We start from the raw sequence: 17,959 nt of genomic DNA on the forward strand, positions 1-17,959 counted from the left end.
CTGTTGTTTTTTTTTTTCGGGACTGGGAGTGATAGAACAGCAGGTAGGGCATTTGCCTTGCACGCGGCTGACCCCGGTTCAATTCCCAGCATCCCATATGGTCCCCCAAGCTCCACCAGGAGTAATTCCTGAGTGCATGAGCCAGGATATCCCCTGTGCATCGCTGGGTGCGGCCCAAAAAAACAAACAAAAAAATCTGTTTCTGTTTCATGTTTTTAAGTTGTATTTGATTCCACAACATGTTTTAATTGTGTGAAATTGGTATAAATCTGTGCAAACCTCTATAGTTTCAATTAGGAATAGTACAGTTAGACAGGGCTATAGGCATGTGTTGGGGGTGGTTTTTTTTCTGTGTTATTCTGTCACACTGTCTTGTTTTGACTACCCTTGAAAGACCATAGGACCCAGAGAGCTAAACGCGGGACAAGGCATGTACATCTACCCAGGTGAAATCATCTCCCAGTCCAACCCTTCTGTCTCAATTCTAGATACAAACAAGAAGATATTAGCAAGGTCTTCTTCATGCTACTTTCTTAGAAACATGTCCACGTGGTTTATAGGCTACTGAAGTAGTTCATGCTGTCTCTAAGATTTACACTATTTCAAAAACGTATGCAAATTGTTGGATTATAGTTCCAAGCATTTTAGGTTTAACGTTTGATTGTCCTTTCTCCTCCTGCAAAGAGCTTAGGTTAATTGAATTACCCCCACTTTAGTGCTCCTGGGGGCACAACCTATCCCATAGGGGCTCTTCTGATCCTCTATGTTTATCTTTAACCTCTTCTTTGCATTCTTCTTTCCCTAATTGTTAATCAAAAATATCTCCAAATCCGACTCTGTAACTTGTACAGTCAAACCTTCTGATAGCTCTGGATTTTCTATATATATAAGTAAAATATTGCTTTTCTCTTTCCTTTATGTACTTTGCATATTTTTATTTTAGAACAACATTCTTTTTGTATAGATACATGAAGATAATTAATGCTATGCTTTTGTAATATGCAAGTTAATTGATTCTGAATCATATTTATTTCTGGGCATCTGTCATCTTACTTTAATGAAGCTTCAGTTGCCCTTAGGTTGACCTTAGTTCCTTACACCCCAAATGTTGGGTCCCACTGAGGTACTTGGATGACCCAGGTCAAAGTGTAAGCTACTCTGGCTTCAACATGAGAAAGCCTAAGGGCCATAAGAAGTATATTAAGTTAAGAACACAGTTATGGAACAAACTCTGACATTGCCCAAAAAGAAGTAACTGAATAAGGACTCTACTGAAGTTAGGAAAAACTAACCTGGCCTGAGGACTGTGGTCTGGGAAATACAGCGAGATGTCCCCAGTAAAAGCCACCCTTTACCATGAATCCAGAGAGAATATTTAAGCTTAAACTAGGGCATACTTAAAAGTCTATATCTCTTATTGTGTTCGTACAAAATTATTAGAAATATTATTTAAAAGTAGATTTAATATGATCATTTAAATGGGTTACCAGTAAAGGAAAGGAGAAAGCAATATGCCCTTAGATGGAATTTCACCCTTGGGCAGATCTCCTCGAAGGAATCTAGAGTGCTGGAGCTCCTAGATGAAATTTCCCTCTTGAGTGGATCTCCTTGGAGAATTTCCCCTGAAAGAGGGTTTTTACAATTTGTTCATTGTTTAGGCTACTGTTCAATCACACCTTTGTGTAGTTACTGTCCGCAGTCCTTCATGATTTCCCTATAAGAATGATTGATTTGAATAAAGTGCCTCTGGTTACCAGCCTGTGGACCCATTCCTTTGGCCATTGACCAGGGAATGTCATTGGCCCTGAATGCATCTGGGGGCCCCAGTCTCTGCAGGACAACTGGCACCTGAACAGAGATGCCTCAGACTCAAACAGATATGTATAGAAGCTATTAGTCCATTGTATTGATGATCCTTTGGTAACTAGCTTATTTTGTGTCACATACCATGTTAGGGTATGTCCACATTGTTACGTGTTCTGTATTTTACACCTTTTTAAAAAAAATAACATTACATTGTTTTTATATTCGCCTTATCTATTGTTTTTCCAGTGCATAAGCATTTCTTCCATCATCATCATTTGTGAATAATGCTACTTTAAGCAGGCAGAGCCTGGCAAGCTACCCCTGATGTATTCAATATAATCACAGTAACAACAAAGTCTCCAATGGAGACGCTACTGGGCCCACTCGAGCAAATTGATGAACAACAGGAGGACAGTGACAGTGACAGTAAGCAGGAAGCTTCCTTCTGGAACCCTGTTTTCAGTTACAGGGACAGCTATATCCAGGAGAGGAATTTTGCACAATGTGATAATTGCATTCAATTTTTTGAGTAATTGTACTAATGTTTCCATCAGAAGCTGAACCATTTTATATTCTCACAAACAGTTCACAAAGATTGCAGTATCTCCATATTCTAATAAATACTTGAAATTTTCTTATTGCTTTTAAGAATAGTCATTTTTCCAACAGCACCATTGTTGGAACACTAAATGCCTGGAACAACTGTATTACAAACAACCTTGTAAATTACAGTGTTTTAATTTTCTAAGTCATTTTAATAAACAAAGTTCCTGTATTGTGCACTGGTTTTGTACGTGGTATGTATTTTAATTCTCTTAATAATGTTTTGAGTAGCATGCATGCACATGAAGTGAAGAAATAGACATAGAAAGATAAGTAGAGATAGAGAAGAAGAAATGTTTAGGATAAGAAGAATCCAGCAAAGCACATTAAGAAGTCACTACAGAGCCCTGCTTTTAATCAGCAATCTATGAAATTGTTCCCTAGAAAATTTTCCCCCTTAATGCCCAAAAGTAGAGACAGTATGGGGAAAATTTTCTTCCATAAAGGCAGGGTAAGGGGTGGATGAGGGGGTAATACTGGGGACATTGGTGGAGGAAAATGTGCACCAATGTGAAATGTGAAAGAGGGATGGGTGTTCGATCATTGTATGACTGAAACTCAAACATGAAAACTTTGTAAGTATTACTCATGATGATTCAATAAAAAAATTAGATTTCATTTCCATTGAACAGTGATGTCACATATTTTGTTCCCAAGATAGTGTCCATGTTCAGGACTAAATTCATTCACAACTTTCACCAGACAGAAATAGGTCCCTAAAGGTGAGTGAAATGCACTGCACACAGTCACTTGGATAAAACATGACACTATGGCAATTGTTGTGTTCAGTATTGCAAAGTTCCCTATATCTTCTATTTTCCTTCACTCCCAGACGACACTGGAGCAGCATGAGGCAGGAAAACCAGAGCCGCGTGTCTGAATTTGTCCTACTAGGCTTCCCCATCCCCCAGGAGCAGCAGTTCCTGTTCTTCACTCTCTTTCTGGTCATGTACCTGACCACAGTGCTGGGAAACCTGCTCATCATCCTGCTCATCAGGATAGACTCTCGTCTCCACACACCCATGTACTTCTTCCTCAGTCACCTGGCTCTCACTGACGCCTCCTTCTCATCGGTCACTGTTCCAAAGATGCTGCTGAACATGCAGACTCAGCGCCCAGCCATCTCCTACTCGGGGTGCATTTCACAGGTGTATTTTTATTTGGTTTTTGGCTGTGTGGATAACCTCCTTCTCTCGGTGATGGCATATGACAGGTATGTGGCCATTTGTCATCCTCTACACTACACCCTCATCATGAGGAACGAGCTTTGTGTGCTGCTGGTAGCTGGCTCCTGGATCATCTCCTGTAGCAGTGCCCTCTTGCACACCCTTCTCCTGACCCAATTGTCCTTCTGTGCTGATAACGTCATTCCCCACTTCTTCTGTAGTCTCTCAGTCCTGCTTAAGCTGTCCTGCTCCAACACATCTCTCAATGAGCTGGCCATATTCACTGCAGGGGCTGCTACGGTTGTCTTTCCACTGACTGGCATCCTGGTCTCTTATGGTTACATTGGGGCCTCAGTTCTACGGGCTCCAGCCACCAAAGGTATCAGCAAAGTCTTGTCCACCTGTGGCTCCCACCTCTCTGTGGTCTCTCTGTTCTATGGCACAATTGTGGCAATATACTTTTCCCCTTCGTCAAGCAACTCCAATAACAAAGACATGATTGCCTCTCTGATGTACACAGTGGTGACCCCCATGTTAAACCCCTTCATCTACAGCCTAAGAAACAGAGACATTAAATTAGCTTTGAGGATTCTTTTCAGAAAGGGGGTCCTCCTTGCCAAGTGAGAGTCATCCAACTATGCTCTAATATCAACCCTACTTCCAGATGCCTAAAAACTGTGTGTTTGTTCCTCAAAAAAAAAAAAAATCTAGAGATTGAGCTCCCAGTAATACCACTTCTGTAAATATACCCTGGGGGTCCAAACATACAGCATAAACAATATCTGCACTCCTATGTTCAGTGCAGCACTATTCACAATTGCCAGAATCTGGAAACAACCTGAGTGCCTGAGAATAGACGAATGGATAAAGAAGCTATGGTATATCTACATGATGGAATACTACACAGCTGTTAGGAAAATGAGGTCATGAAATTTGCCTATAAATGGATGGACTTGGAGAGTATCATGCTGAGTGAAATGAGTCAGAAGGAAAGAGATATAGAATGACTGCATTTATTTGTGTGATATAAAAAAAAAGTATGAAACTAATATCCAAAGCCATAGAAAATGGGCCATGACTGGTCAAAGATTGGAAATTACCACAAGGGTGTGGGAGATGGAGGATAGATAAGATAGAGGAGGGCCCATCGTGACTATACTAGTTGGAAATGATCACTCTGGACAAGAACTGAGTTTTGAAAGTAGGTAAAGGGATATACATGATAACCTTTCAGCATCTGTATTGCAAACCATAATGTCTGGAATGAGAGAGAGAGAGAGAGAGAGAGAGAGAGAGAGAGAGAGAGAGAAGAGGTACCTGACACAAGGCAGGCAGGTGTTGGGGATGGCTTGAAGAGGGGGAGGGAAACTGGGGACACTGATGCTGGGAAATTACACTGGTGGAGGGATGGGTGTTGGAACATTATATGACTGAGACCCAATCATGAACAGTTTCATAATGCTCTGAAAAAAAATGTGTGTGTTTGGGAGACATAGAGGTAGCATGGCAAGTGAGGCACTTGCCTTGCCTATGACTGACCCTGCTTCAATCCCTGGCACCTGGAACCATATATTATCTCAAGTCTGCCATGAGTGATCCAGGAGAAAACAATGAGTGATGCTGGATGTGGTCCCCCCAAAAAAAAGACAAAGAAAGGGGGAAAGAGAGAGAGTTGAGAGAGTTGTCTGTTTGTCCAGCATCTTCCCAGCTGTACCTTCAACAGCAGCTGTTTGGTATCCAACCCCTTTCTTATTGGGGAGAACTTGTGGCCACATCCAGGCCATGCCCACGGCCTATTTCTGTTCTGTGCTAGTTACCCCCAAAATGCTCAAAGGACCATGCAATGCTCAATGGAACCCAGGCCTATAGCATCCACCTGACCTATTGAGCCCTCTGCACACACGTCAATCCCCTTACTTCAGTCATCAGTCTTCCATGACCCTAAATATAACATTGCCCACAATGCACATTTATTTTCATAGGACAAAACTTATTAGCAGGTGTACAATTGATCTCATTGAACAGTTACTCTATTTTCCTATCTTCTTTGAGAGAAATGATGGTTTGCTGTAATAATGAAATACATGCAAAACACCTCTCTAAAAAGAGAATATGACATCAGATTATACACTCGTGTTTAAAATTAATAAAAAAAAATCTGTATATCGGAAACAGCCTATGTCTGTCTCATTAATTCAAGTCTGGGGAAATGTGTGTTGATTTGCTCCTAAACTGAAAGAATTCACTTCTAACAGAGACAAGAATATCCATAAATTTCTATTTCATTGACACAAAAGCATGTACATGTATTTACGAATACTATGTTCCAGGCATACAAGTCCTGAAATACAAGTTAAGAATACACAGGCTGGGGCTGGAGCGATAGCACAATGGGTAGGGCATTTGCTTTGCACGCGGCTGACACGGGTTCAGTTCCCACCATCCCATATGGTCCCCCGAGAACCACCAGGAGTAACTCCTTAGTGCAGAGCCAGGATTAACTCCTGTGCATCGCTGGGTGTGACCCAAAAAGGAAAAAAAAAAAGAATACACAGACCCAGGGCTGGAGCAATAGCACAGTGTGTAGGGCATTAGTCTCGCACAAGGCTGACTCGTGTTCAATCCCCAGCATCCCATGTCATCCCTATGCACTGCCAGGAGCCAGTAGTAATCCCTTAATTGATCTCCTACACTGTCATTGTTTCTTTACTGTAGCACTGTAGCACTGTCATCCCATTGTTCATCCATTTGCACCAGTAACATATCCATTTGTCCCTGTCATGTGCTAGTGTAGCCCAGTGGCATCTGCTCACTCCAGGAACACGAAGTGAAACTTGTTGTTACTGTTTTTGGCATATCGAATATGCTACAGGGAGCTTTCCAGGCTCTGCTGTGCGGGCAAGATACTCTCCATAGTTTGCCGGGCTCTCCAAGAGGGACGGAGGAATCGAACCCAGGTCGACTGCATGCAAGGCAAACGCCCTACTCGCTATGCTATCGCTCCAGCCCAGGAGTGTATATATACGTCTAAAACAGTGCCCTCTCGGAGAGCCCGGCAAGCTACAGAGAGTATCCCACCCACTCTACAGAGCCTGGCAAGTTCCCCTTGACTCTTCAATTTGCAAAAAAAAACCAGTAACAAGTCTCACAATGGAAACGTTACTGGTGCCCACTCAAGCAAATCGATGAACAGGAGGACTGTGCTATAGTGCTACAGTCTATATTCCTGACATTATCACCACAAATCACGGAGATTGTGAGCCCTCTTGATGACTTCCTTCCTTCACCCCCATTCTTGCCCCTCCCATCTGTTCCAGAGGAAACCACCAGTCTCTTCCTGCCACATAAATTAATTGCATCTCCTACAAGTTTATCTAAATGGGAAATTCACCATACATTCTTTTAATCACTGCACTTTTTTTCAGCTTTAGCATTTTGAGATTCATTGATACTGTATATCATTGATATTGTATATTGTATATTCATTGTATATTGTATATTCATTGATATTATATATTGTATATCAATTTTATTTATTGTATATCAATTTTATATTTATTTCTGTATTTCGCATTTATTTCTTTTTCAAGGTATTTTTAAACTTTATTTTTATAGTTTGGGTAATGTGTTTACAATAGTATTAGCATTTATGATCTGGGTGTACACACTTACCACATCTCACCACCACCAACGTATCCAACGCCATCCACCAATGTCCTAATATTACCTCAGTAGGCCAGTAGGTTTATAAAAAAATGTTCTGTATCAGTTACCATCAAGGAAATGCAAATAATGCCAGTGAGACTAGCACACATCAAAAAAAGGATGGGGGAATCAGTGTTTTGAGGTGGTGGGGGAAAAGAACTCCTCGTCCACTCTTGATGGAATGTCAACTGGTTCAATACTTTTGGAAAACAATGTGAATTATTGTCAGTAAATGAAGGCTTGAGCTTCTATATGACCCAACAACTCCACTTCTTGGCTCTAAACCAAGGACACAAAAACTTTTATTCAGAAAAGACATTTGCAGTCCTATATTTATTGCAGCAGTATTCATGATAGCCAAAATCTGGAAATAGCCCACGTGTTCAAGACCAGGTGACTGGAAAAAGAAACTATGATATATAGATATAGATATAGATATAGATATAGATATAGATATAGATATAGATATAGATATGCACAACGAAATACTACTTGGCTATGAGAAAAGACAAAATCATGTCATTTGTCTCTCCACGGTTGAATCTGAAGAGTATCTTACTGGGTAAAGTTAATCATTAAGAGGATGACAGATTCATAATAATCTCTCTCATACATGGGATATCAAGAAATCTATTAAGAAGATAGCCAATGATCAAAGGCAACAAAACAGGAGAATTGTTCTACAGACTCAGTTTACCATGGCAAGGTGGGTGAGATAATGGTGGCAGAGGACTTAAGAGGAGGGGTGGGACACTGAGATACTGAGGTAATACGGTGGAGGAAGTGAGTACACTGGTGGATATCATGGGGTTATTACATCAAATGTATGAAATACTTTAGTTCGTGTTATAAATCAGTGTGCCCAAATAAAAATTTAAATATTAAATAAATAAAAAGCACACTTCATAAACACTCATAATCTCTACAATATGATAGCAATAAATCTTTTTTCTCAAAAAAAATCCTGCTTAAAGTCTGAACTCACCAGGCAAAAGACAGAGTAACCATATTGATGAGAAATGTCATCTCAATCATCAATCATCAAAAAGTAAGTATGCTTCTTGAAAAGACAAGAATTGGACTTCATTTTGAGCCATAAATTCCACTTTTTGGCATCTAATTAAGGAACTTAAAAAACATAAATTTGAAAAGGTATTTGCACTTCTATGTTCATTTCAGTGCTATTTCACAATAGCCTACATCTGGCAAACGAAATGCCCAAGAACAGTTGAATGGATAAATAAATTGGTATATGTAGGCAGAATAATTATTACCCAGCATAAGAAAAGATAAAATTCTTGAAGTTCGTTGGCTTATGGATAGAACTATAGGATATCATACTCAGCAAAAGTGTTAAAGGGAGAAGTACAAACACTAAAAGATGGCTCTCATATGAGGACTATTAAGAATTTTTAAGTGGAGAATAAAAATGACCAATGATAACAGATGATAAATCTAATAGGAGTTTCCCTATATAACAGAGCCTTATAACAGGGAAGTTAAAGAGGGTGTAGAAGGAAAACTAAAGATGGTAGTAAACAGACACTGAACTCCGATGGTGGGTGTGGTGTGTAGCCGCTATGTATGTTTAAAGTGCCACCACTGTGGACAGCAAGTATGAGCCGGGGGTGTGGGGGCGACTAAAACCTCATGGGAAGGGGGGCGTTCCGGTCCGTCCTTCACGCCCTACCGAGGCCACCAGTTGCCCCCCACAAGCGGTTCTCCAGCACGGCCACGGCCCCAGAAGCACAAGGACTTAATGCAGAAACCAGCAGCTTGGAGCAGAAAAGTGAACGGACTATGCGTTAATCCAGGCCATCAAGTCTGCCGGAGGGGAAAGGGTGTTGCCCCATTCGCCCTCTCTTCTCTGGAAAGAAGGATGGCGGCCACATGGGAGCCTTGTGGACAGCAGGTATCAGCCGGGGGTGTGGGGGCAACTAAAACCTCATGGGAAGGGGGGCGTTCCGGTCCGTCCTTCACGCCCTACCGAGGTCACCAGTTGCCCCCCACGAGCGGCTCTCCAGCACGGCCACAGCCCCAGAAGCACAAGGACTTAATGCAGAAACCAGCAGCTTGGAGCAGAAAAGTGAAAGGACTATGCGTTAATCCAGGCCATCATGTCTGCCCCGAGGGGAAAGGGTGTTGCCCCATTCGCCCTCTCCTCTCTGGAAAGAAAGATGGCGGCCACATGGGAGCCTTGTGGACAGCAGGTATGAGCCGGGGTGTGGGGGCGACTAAAACCTCATGGGAAGGGGGGCGTTCTGGTCCGCCCTTCACGCCCTACCGAGGCCACCAGTTGCCCCCCACAAGCGGCTCTCCAGCACGGCCACAACTCCAGAACACAGAAACCAATTTCTTAACTATCTGACTTTCAGTAGAAATACTTCCAGGGTCAATAGGTAAAATAGCAGAAATCCAAAACCAACATTTAATTCTTGAACCCAGCTGTAGAAAGCAAATCACTTCACAATGCTTTTTCAGCATGTCTGATTTGGGGGGGTAAACTCTAAATAATAGTGGTGAATCTTTTATTGAAACAGTGAATCTAATCAAAGCAGATAGAGTGTTAACTAGAATTCATTTGCCTCACAGGGACTGGGAGGGGTGAGGGGTGGAGTTTTATTGGGGTTCTTCATGGTAAAAAATAAGTATTGGTAAAGGGAAATGTGTTTGATATTTGCATGACTGAGACCTAAACCTGAAAGCTTTGTAACCTTTCCCACAGTGATTCAATAAATAAATAAAATAAATAAATAAAATAAAGTGCCACCACTAACTGTATTGTAAATCACAGTGCCAACATTTCAGAAAACAATTTTTATAACTTTTTATCTTTTTTATTGAGTTACTGTGATTTTCAATACTGCTTATTATGACCTTCCATGCACAAAACTCCCACACCACACCCATTACTAATGTACCCTCCCCGCAAAGCACCCAATGTCCCTTCTTTTCAATGTGTCCCCCCAAAAAATTATATAATCAAATAAATGTTGTTTTCCAGGGCTGTTGGGAGATCTCAGTGTCACAGAGCACCTGCATTTCAGGCATGAGTCTGCCAATCCAAGCCCTTATGCCACAGCATGGTTCTAGAACAATCCTGACAACCATGCTGTTTGAGCCTGGAAGTTCCACTCTCTGTGATCACAAGTGAGTTCCAGTTGTCCTGCAGTCAGCTCTGTGTAAGCACCACAACTAAAAGGGGGTGCCCCCATCACACACCACTACTTAGAAAGATGTGAGAGCAGCATCATTATCAGAGTCTGGAACTTCAGGCAAGCACAACTATCAGAACCACAGTGACCTATGGCACCTCTACAGCCAGAATGTGGACATACACCCTAATTAAAAGGCAGTGATTCCCAGCAAGCACATCTGGGCAGGCCCCATGGCTAAGGGAGTGAGCACAGAAATTCAGTGTAACTCAATATGCGAACCCAAAACACACCACACTAACATGTGCAAGCACCACCCCTCCTCACCCACCCCCACCCCATCATCACAACATCATCATTTACAAAGGGGAGAGAAGGGAGTGGACAAAAATCAGATTCCTGGAGAATTCAAACTGCAATACTCTTTACCCACTCAACAAATACACTATTTCATTCAATATTTCATTTCATTATTTCATCTTTGATAGCCACAGTTGAGGACACTAGCACGTTCCCGAGAGATCCAAAAGGCTCTGAAAATAGCCTCCTGCTTCTGAATACCACCTCAGGAGACTTCTACCCCCTCGAGGTTGCCCTCCACTCAATGCTGCAGCTATTATGAGCCCCAGACCCAGAGAGGTCACAGAGCAAACTCTCTGGAGGAGTTGAGTTGGAAGGAGCACCCCATAGCTCCCACAGCCCGGCAAGGATCCAAAAGATGCTGAGAGAAATAGAACTCAAGCCAGTGAGATGTTTAGTGTCCCTACTAGGAGAGTTTCCATCAGAGAGAGACTGGGCATCTTTGCCGTGCAGGGCAAAAAACAGAGAAAAACAGAATAATGCTGAGAAACAACATCGCTGAGCTAAGAATAAATGGCACACACCTGGGAGGCTGTGTCTGGAAAGTGCTTTATCATTCTAGAATCTAGAATATGCTGCTCGTGGCACTTCCCTCAGACTTCTCTGTTCTTCTTGCTTATAATTAACTAGACGGTTAAACAGATCAGCTTTGATAAGTGAAGTGAACCAATTTGAAAAATCAAGAAGACCCCAGCACATGAAAAGTGGACATTAGTAAGCTGGCTGCCCACGTGACCATCCCTTCAATCAGGTACTTATTTCAGCTCTTTGGCAATGCCAAAAATTACTCCAAATATCACAGGTTTTGAAGACTGATTTTGTATTTGGTTACTGGGTCAGGGTATTTCTATTGTGCTTTTGAGGAAGCAGATTTTTAGCAAGTAGGAATGAAATACATGGAAAAGACAAAAAGGAAAAATGTTTTCCTCCCAATACAAGCCATGCTGGTAAGTTATGACTCCAGATTCTCACTTCCCAAATTCCTCCCATTTCCCAATACTTGATTAGTATCCAACTTGACTTGATCACATCAGCCCTTTTTTATTTCACACACACCAGATTTTCTCTTCACAAATACTCTCATTGATGTGTTTCACCAGTTGCACTCATCCATGACTTTTCATTAGCTCTTCAGAATGCCCAAGGACTGCTCAGTGAGCAAGTAATGGAGGTCAAGTACCAACCTTACCTTCTCATTGCAAGTTTGGTCCACTTTCTCCCACACTTTCAACTCCAACATACTTTATGATACAGCCATCTAAAGCCAAGATTCTCCTATTTTTAACAGTTAACCGGATACCTTGGCATTTTCAAATCTAAAATCCTTTCAACAAGGGGGAAAAATGCATTTCCCATCAGCAACAATGGTCAGTTATTCAAGAAAGATTTTTAAAAATTATTTAGGGGGAAATGTGTGTGAAGTGTATAGTTGTGTGTGCTGTGTGTTAAAACGTAAGCAATTGGGGTATAATAGATCCTGTTTGTTTCTTATACACTTTTGTAACTTTAAAAATATATAAAAATCACAGTGATTAAATGTTTAGGTCTTGAATTAGTCTTGTGCTTGAATTGCTTCTGCTACTTATTTGATGTGTGATTTTAGTAAAATATTTTAAGTCCCTTCTTCTGCTTCCCCATCCAAAAAGTGAGAATAATTATAACTTAATCCTCATAAGTTTCCTGTGAGTATTAAATGAAGTAATACCTGTACAAGATATGTGCTTAATTACTGATTCAGTCTTGAGATATGCAAAGCATGGGGAAATAAACCATCTAGAGATCTGCAAGTCTAAATTTAGGTTAACTTGGCCACTGAAGCCAAGTTAGAATGTAATGGTTATTTTAATATTCAGATTTTCTACTTTTGAAAACATTAACATATATCCATTGGGGGATAGTCTGGTAATAATGATGCTAGAGGGAAGACAGTGGAATCAGATATTTACTCTGCCCCTGGAACAGTTTAAGTGTTCTCTGCATGCTATTCCATAAAAATCTAATGAAATTCAAACAAATATTAGCATATCCTTCCTACAGATGAAAAAACTAAAATGTAAAGTTACTTAATAACTTGTTTAAGGTCAACCAGCTAAAAGCAGACATTAATGTTGTATGAATGAATAAATATTCCATCTTTATTTTTAAAAATTGCTACCTACAATGGTAGAGAACATGCCTTGTATGTAGAAAACCTGTATTCAGTCATCTGTACCACAAATAAAACTGAATAAATAACTAAAACTGTAAGGAGAGTGATAGGCCCTAATGACTCCGCAGTTAAGGGACTCACTCATATCCTCTCTGACCACATGGCCATGAGATGATACAAGAGTATCAGTCCCTCTGTTTTCATGTATATCCCTAATATTTCTCATGAATAGCATCTGTCTTTAGCCTATGTTTTCACCTTCTGCCTGTTTCTAAAACTACAACAGATGAGATCAGAAAATAAACTAAACATGTCGATCCAGTAAGCCCATTCCAACAAACAAAGTATTCAAAACACTCTGTGTGCAGGATATGTTATTAGGGAAATAACAAATGCCTAGATGCAACAGAAACCAAGAACTAGTCTTTAATAGGAAGCTACCACCAGGTGGGCACTGTGGGAGGGAAGTACTGGGGCAGTGATGGAGGGAAGAGAACGCTAGTGAGGGTGTGGTGCTGGAATTTTTTTGTTTTGTTTTTATTTTTTATTATTATTATTATTAGTGAAACACCTTGAGGTACAGTTGTAGATTTACGGTGCTGGAATGTTTTATACAGAAAACCACCATCAGAGCTTTTGTGAACCATGGTGCCTGAAATAAGAGCTAACATAAATGAATAAATGAAACATTTTGTGGAAACAAGGTACTTTAATCAATATTATTCATGATAGCAAAGACTTAGAGGACATCAAGGAAGATATGCTAAGTCAAGTGTTTAAGTGTACTCCAGGTATACAATGGAAGGAGCTCAAAAGTAACGAACCTGAACATACTCAGTTCTCAAAAAACCCATGTATAGAAAATGATACAGAGGCTACGGTACTGTTGAATTGGGAGGCTGGGGGGTCGGGTGGACATATAAACAAAGCAGTAACATATTTTTCAAATATATATACTTATATATGCTTGTTTAATTGTTTGATGTTCAAGACATAGGAATATAAATTAACTCAGATTTGCTTTCAAATATAAAAATTAGGAGGCTGAGCAATTGTACAATGGGAAGGACACTCGCCTTGCATGTGGCCAACCTGGGTTGAAAGCCTGGTACCCTATATTTTCATTCATTCATTCATTCATCATCCTGTTATTCGTCGATTGCCTCAAGCAGGCCCAGTAACGTCTCTTTCATCCTAGCCCTGAGATTATATTCAAGGCTCTTTAGGAGAATGAGACCCATCATTGTTACTGGTATTTGGCATATTTGGTACGCCACGGGGAGTTTGTCAGACTCTGCCCTGTGGGCAGGCTACATTCGATAGCTTGCAAGTTTGTAAAAAAGTAGGAATGAGATAATAAGATGTCATAAAAAGATGTCATGATAAGATGTCGCGCGGCCGCAAATGCAGCCGCTTGGTTCCGGGAGCTGGATTTTATAGTCTCTGAGTCTTGGCCATTGATGGGATTACACGGCGCCAGGGGGCCAGGTGGTGGGTGTGACCCCTGCCTACTGGAATTTTGAGGATCTGGGTGGAGGATGCTCGACTCCAATCCGAGTAGGCTTGGAGATCTCGGCCCCAGAACCCGCGTGGCTTTGTCCCTCTGCCAGTACCTTCATGTGTGCGGAGAGTGGTCTCAGCATGGTGGTGGCTGGTCCTGGAGGTCTTCGGCTGCCAGAGCCCTGGTCGGGGCGGGGAGGAAAGCTTAACCCGCTCCCCTCCAAGGGACCCCGGCGAGGAACAGCCAGGCGCAGGGGCAGGAGACTGCACTGGTCTCGTCCGGGAGCTGGAGTTCATAGTCTCTGAGTCCTCCCCGCCCCGACCAGAGCTCTGGCAGCCAAAGACCTCCAGTACCAGCCACCACCATGCTGAGACCACTCTCCGCACACATGAAGGTACTGGCAGAGGGACAAAGCCACGCGGGTTCCGGGGCTGAGATCTCCAAGCCTACTCGGATTGGAGTCGAGCATCCTCCACCCAGATCCTCCAAATTCCAGTAGGCGGGGATCACACCCACCACCTGGCCCCCTGGCGCCATGTAATCCCATCAACGGTACCCTATATAGTCCCCAGAATTCAACCAGGAATGTTCTCTGAGTGCAGAGCCAAGAGAAAGCCCTGAGCACCACCAGGTGTGACCAAAAACCAAAAATAATAATAGTGAAGATTAGCATGGACTAGCAAAGATAGACATTCCCTGAGGTGTAAGATTTTCCTTTCTAATTTTATAGATGCTGTGGTTTGCAATGCTGTTGTTAATAGAATTTCATGCATAACACATTCCAGCACCACACCCTGCACCAGAGTATCCATTTCCCTCCACCATTGTTCCGTTGGCCCCCACAACCACCTCCCCATCCTATACATTCACCTTATCTCCCCTATGATAAACTTCTCATGAAGACCCGTTCTCAGTCTCTGTTGCCTTTCAGCATTTGTTACACAAACCCCTGCTTTGTTTCTTTATATTTCACATACGAGAAAAATCATTTATTGGAAAAATAAAAATCTCCAAGTCTCCAAAGCAAACCTAGGTAAAAAGAAGATGGGAGGCTTTCTTTCCCCAACTTCAAACTATACTATAAAGCTGTAGTAATTAAAACAACGTGGTACTTGAGTAATGACAGACTTTCAGATCAGTGGAATAGAACTGAGAGCCCAGAGACAGACTATCATATACATGGAGGGTCTTTATCCTTAATTAAAAAAAATATATATATATATAAAGTTGAGCTTAGAAAACCACTTCAACAAATGGTGCTCAAAAAAGTGCTCATCAAATAAAGAAGTATGAGTTTCTGAATAAGAATCTTTGAAATAAATCTGGTTGGACATATCATATTCTTCTAATTTTCTGATGGAAAAATTTATAAAGTCCATTTTATGGAAAGTAAGTTCAGAATACATAACTGAACATTTATTTTACTATAGACAGCAATAAAACACCATTGAAATAAATTTTTCTATTCTTCTATGTTCACAGAGAGAACGCTGTAGTAGCATTTTATTTTATAAAATGTAAAATATCTAATGATGTCCACTAGTGATGATGACCATAAGAAATACAAGTATAGGTAAATGTATATTAAAATATAGATGTATAAATCAAGACAATATAAATATAATTTATATAATTGAAAAATTCTAGGTGCACGTGTAAACCATTTACATTTGTAGTATATGGTTATTATTTGTGATTATGTCTTCTGATGTTCATTGCTAATATATATTTTATATTATAAATATAAAATATATAGATTAAATTTTTGATAGAGGACAGAGAGATGTAGATCCTTCAGTACAAAGCCAAGATTTAGAAAGCTAAATCATCTCTGCTTTATTTATATCTGTGCCTTCATTCACAGAAAGTATTTGTCAAAAAATAAGCAGTTATTTTTAAGGTTGAATTGTTTGATTCAATAAATAAATAAATATCTTTTGAAAGATTGAATTGTAGATTTTACCAGGAAAGTTTAATTACATTCCTTAAAGAAAAATCATCCTATGAATGCCTGCATACCAATAAGAAGATTATAAAGCCTTAGAGGTGAGAAGTGAAAGAGCATAGGGACCTGAAGCTGACAAATTGCCCAAACTCACAAGTTGCCACCTTGTGAGTGGAAAGAAAAGGTAGGAAGATGCAAAGACTTGCTAGCTTTTTAACAATTACTGTTTCACAAAAGAGGGTGTTAATGTTACAATCTTTTCTAATTCAGATGGTTCCACAATCATGGAAACAGTCAACCAAACCCACCGTGTCTCCGAGTTCATCCTCCTGGGACTCTCCTCAAGACCTGAGGACCAGGTACCACTCTTTGTCCTCTTCCTCATCATGTACGTCGTCACTATAACTGGGAATCTGCTCATCATCCTGGCTATCCGCACTGACCCCCAGCTGCAGACCCCCATGTACTTCTTCTTGAGTTTCCTATCTTTCACTGACATTGGCTTCACCACCACCATTGTCCCCAAGATGCTAGTGAACTTCTTGTCAGAGAAGAAGACCATCTCTTATGTTGGGTGTGTGATACAGATGTATTTTATTTATGCTTTGGGTACCACTGACAGTTGCCTCCTGGCAGTCATGGCCTTTGACCGCTATGTAGCCATCTGTGACCCCTTCCATTATGTCACCACCATGAGCCACCAGCGCTGTGTCCTGCTGGTGGCCTTCTCCTGCTCATTTTCTCTCCTCCACTCACTGCTCCACACACTGCTGATGAGTCGCCTCACTTTCTGTAACTCCAATATTATCAGCCACTTCTTCTGTGACATTGATGCTTTGCTGAAACTGTCCTGCTCCTCCACGTTCATCAATGAAGTTCTGATAATAACAGAAGGGCCCGTTGCTTTGGTGACCCCCTTTCTTTGCATTGTTTTCTCGTATATTCAAATCTTTATTGCCGTTCTCAAGATCCCCTCAGCTGCTGGGAAACGCAAAACCTTCTCTACCTGTGGTTCTCACCTGACTGTGGTAACGCTCTTTTATGGAAGCATCTTCTATGAAATTTTACAGCCCTTATCCAGCTATACTGTCAGCACCCGCATGGCAACGATTGTCTACACAGTTCTGTCCTCCATGCTGAACCCTTTTATCTACAGTCTCAGAAACAAAGACATGAAAAGGGGCTTGGGGAAGCTGCTAAACATGAAGAAATCTTAGCCAAAATCTGTGTGGGAATATTCATGAGTGTCTTGGCTCTTTATATCATTTTTGCTGGTTTCTGATATGACAATAGACTCTTGTATGTCAAAATATATATGTGTAGCTCTTTTATGTAGCTCATTTGTGTCTTAGAGTTGTAACCTCTTTTGTAAGTGAGATTTTATTAAGATTCAGTAATTGGTTAGAGTTCAACAAACAGTCTTCGTTTCCAGGGTCAGAGCGATAGTATACTAGATAGAATATTTGCCTTGCATCAGCCAACCTTGTATCGGCCAACCTGGCCCCAAGTATCTCCAGGAGTGATCCCTAAGTGTCAAGCCAGGCGGATGGTCATCTTCTCCCCCAAGAA

At 41.1% G+C, this 17,959-nt stretch overlaps 1 protein-coding gene across 1 annotated transcript; it reads left to right on the forward strand.

The window, feature by feature from the left end:
* Window positions 1-3,257: 3,257 nt before the first annotated feature.
* On the forward strand, window positions 3,258-17,607 carry LOC130045762 (olfactory receptor 1L8-like). Its single transcript, XM_056138599.1, has 2 exons — window positions 3,258-3,751; window positions 16,671-17,607. Exons 1-2 carry the CDS (start codon window positions 3,258-3,260, stop codon window positions 17,605-17,607), a joined length of 1,431 nt encoding a protein of 476 aa, XP_055994574.1.
* The last annotated feature ends 352 nt before the right edge of the window (window positions 17,608-17,959 follow it).

The sequence above is a fragment of the Sorex fumeus genome, unplaced genomic scaffold, assembly GCF_029834395.1.
Source record: "Sorex fumeus unplaced genomic scaffold, SorFum_2.1 ptg000129l, whole genome shotgun sequence".
In the NCBI taxonomy this organism is placed as follows: Eukaryota; Metazoa; Chordata; class Mammalia; order Eulipotyphla; family Soricidae; genus Sorex; species Sorex fumeus.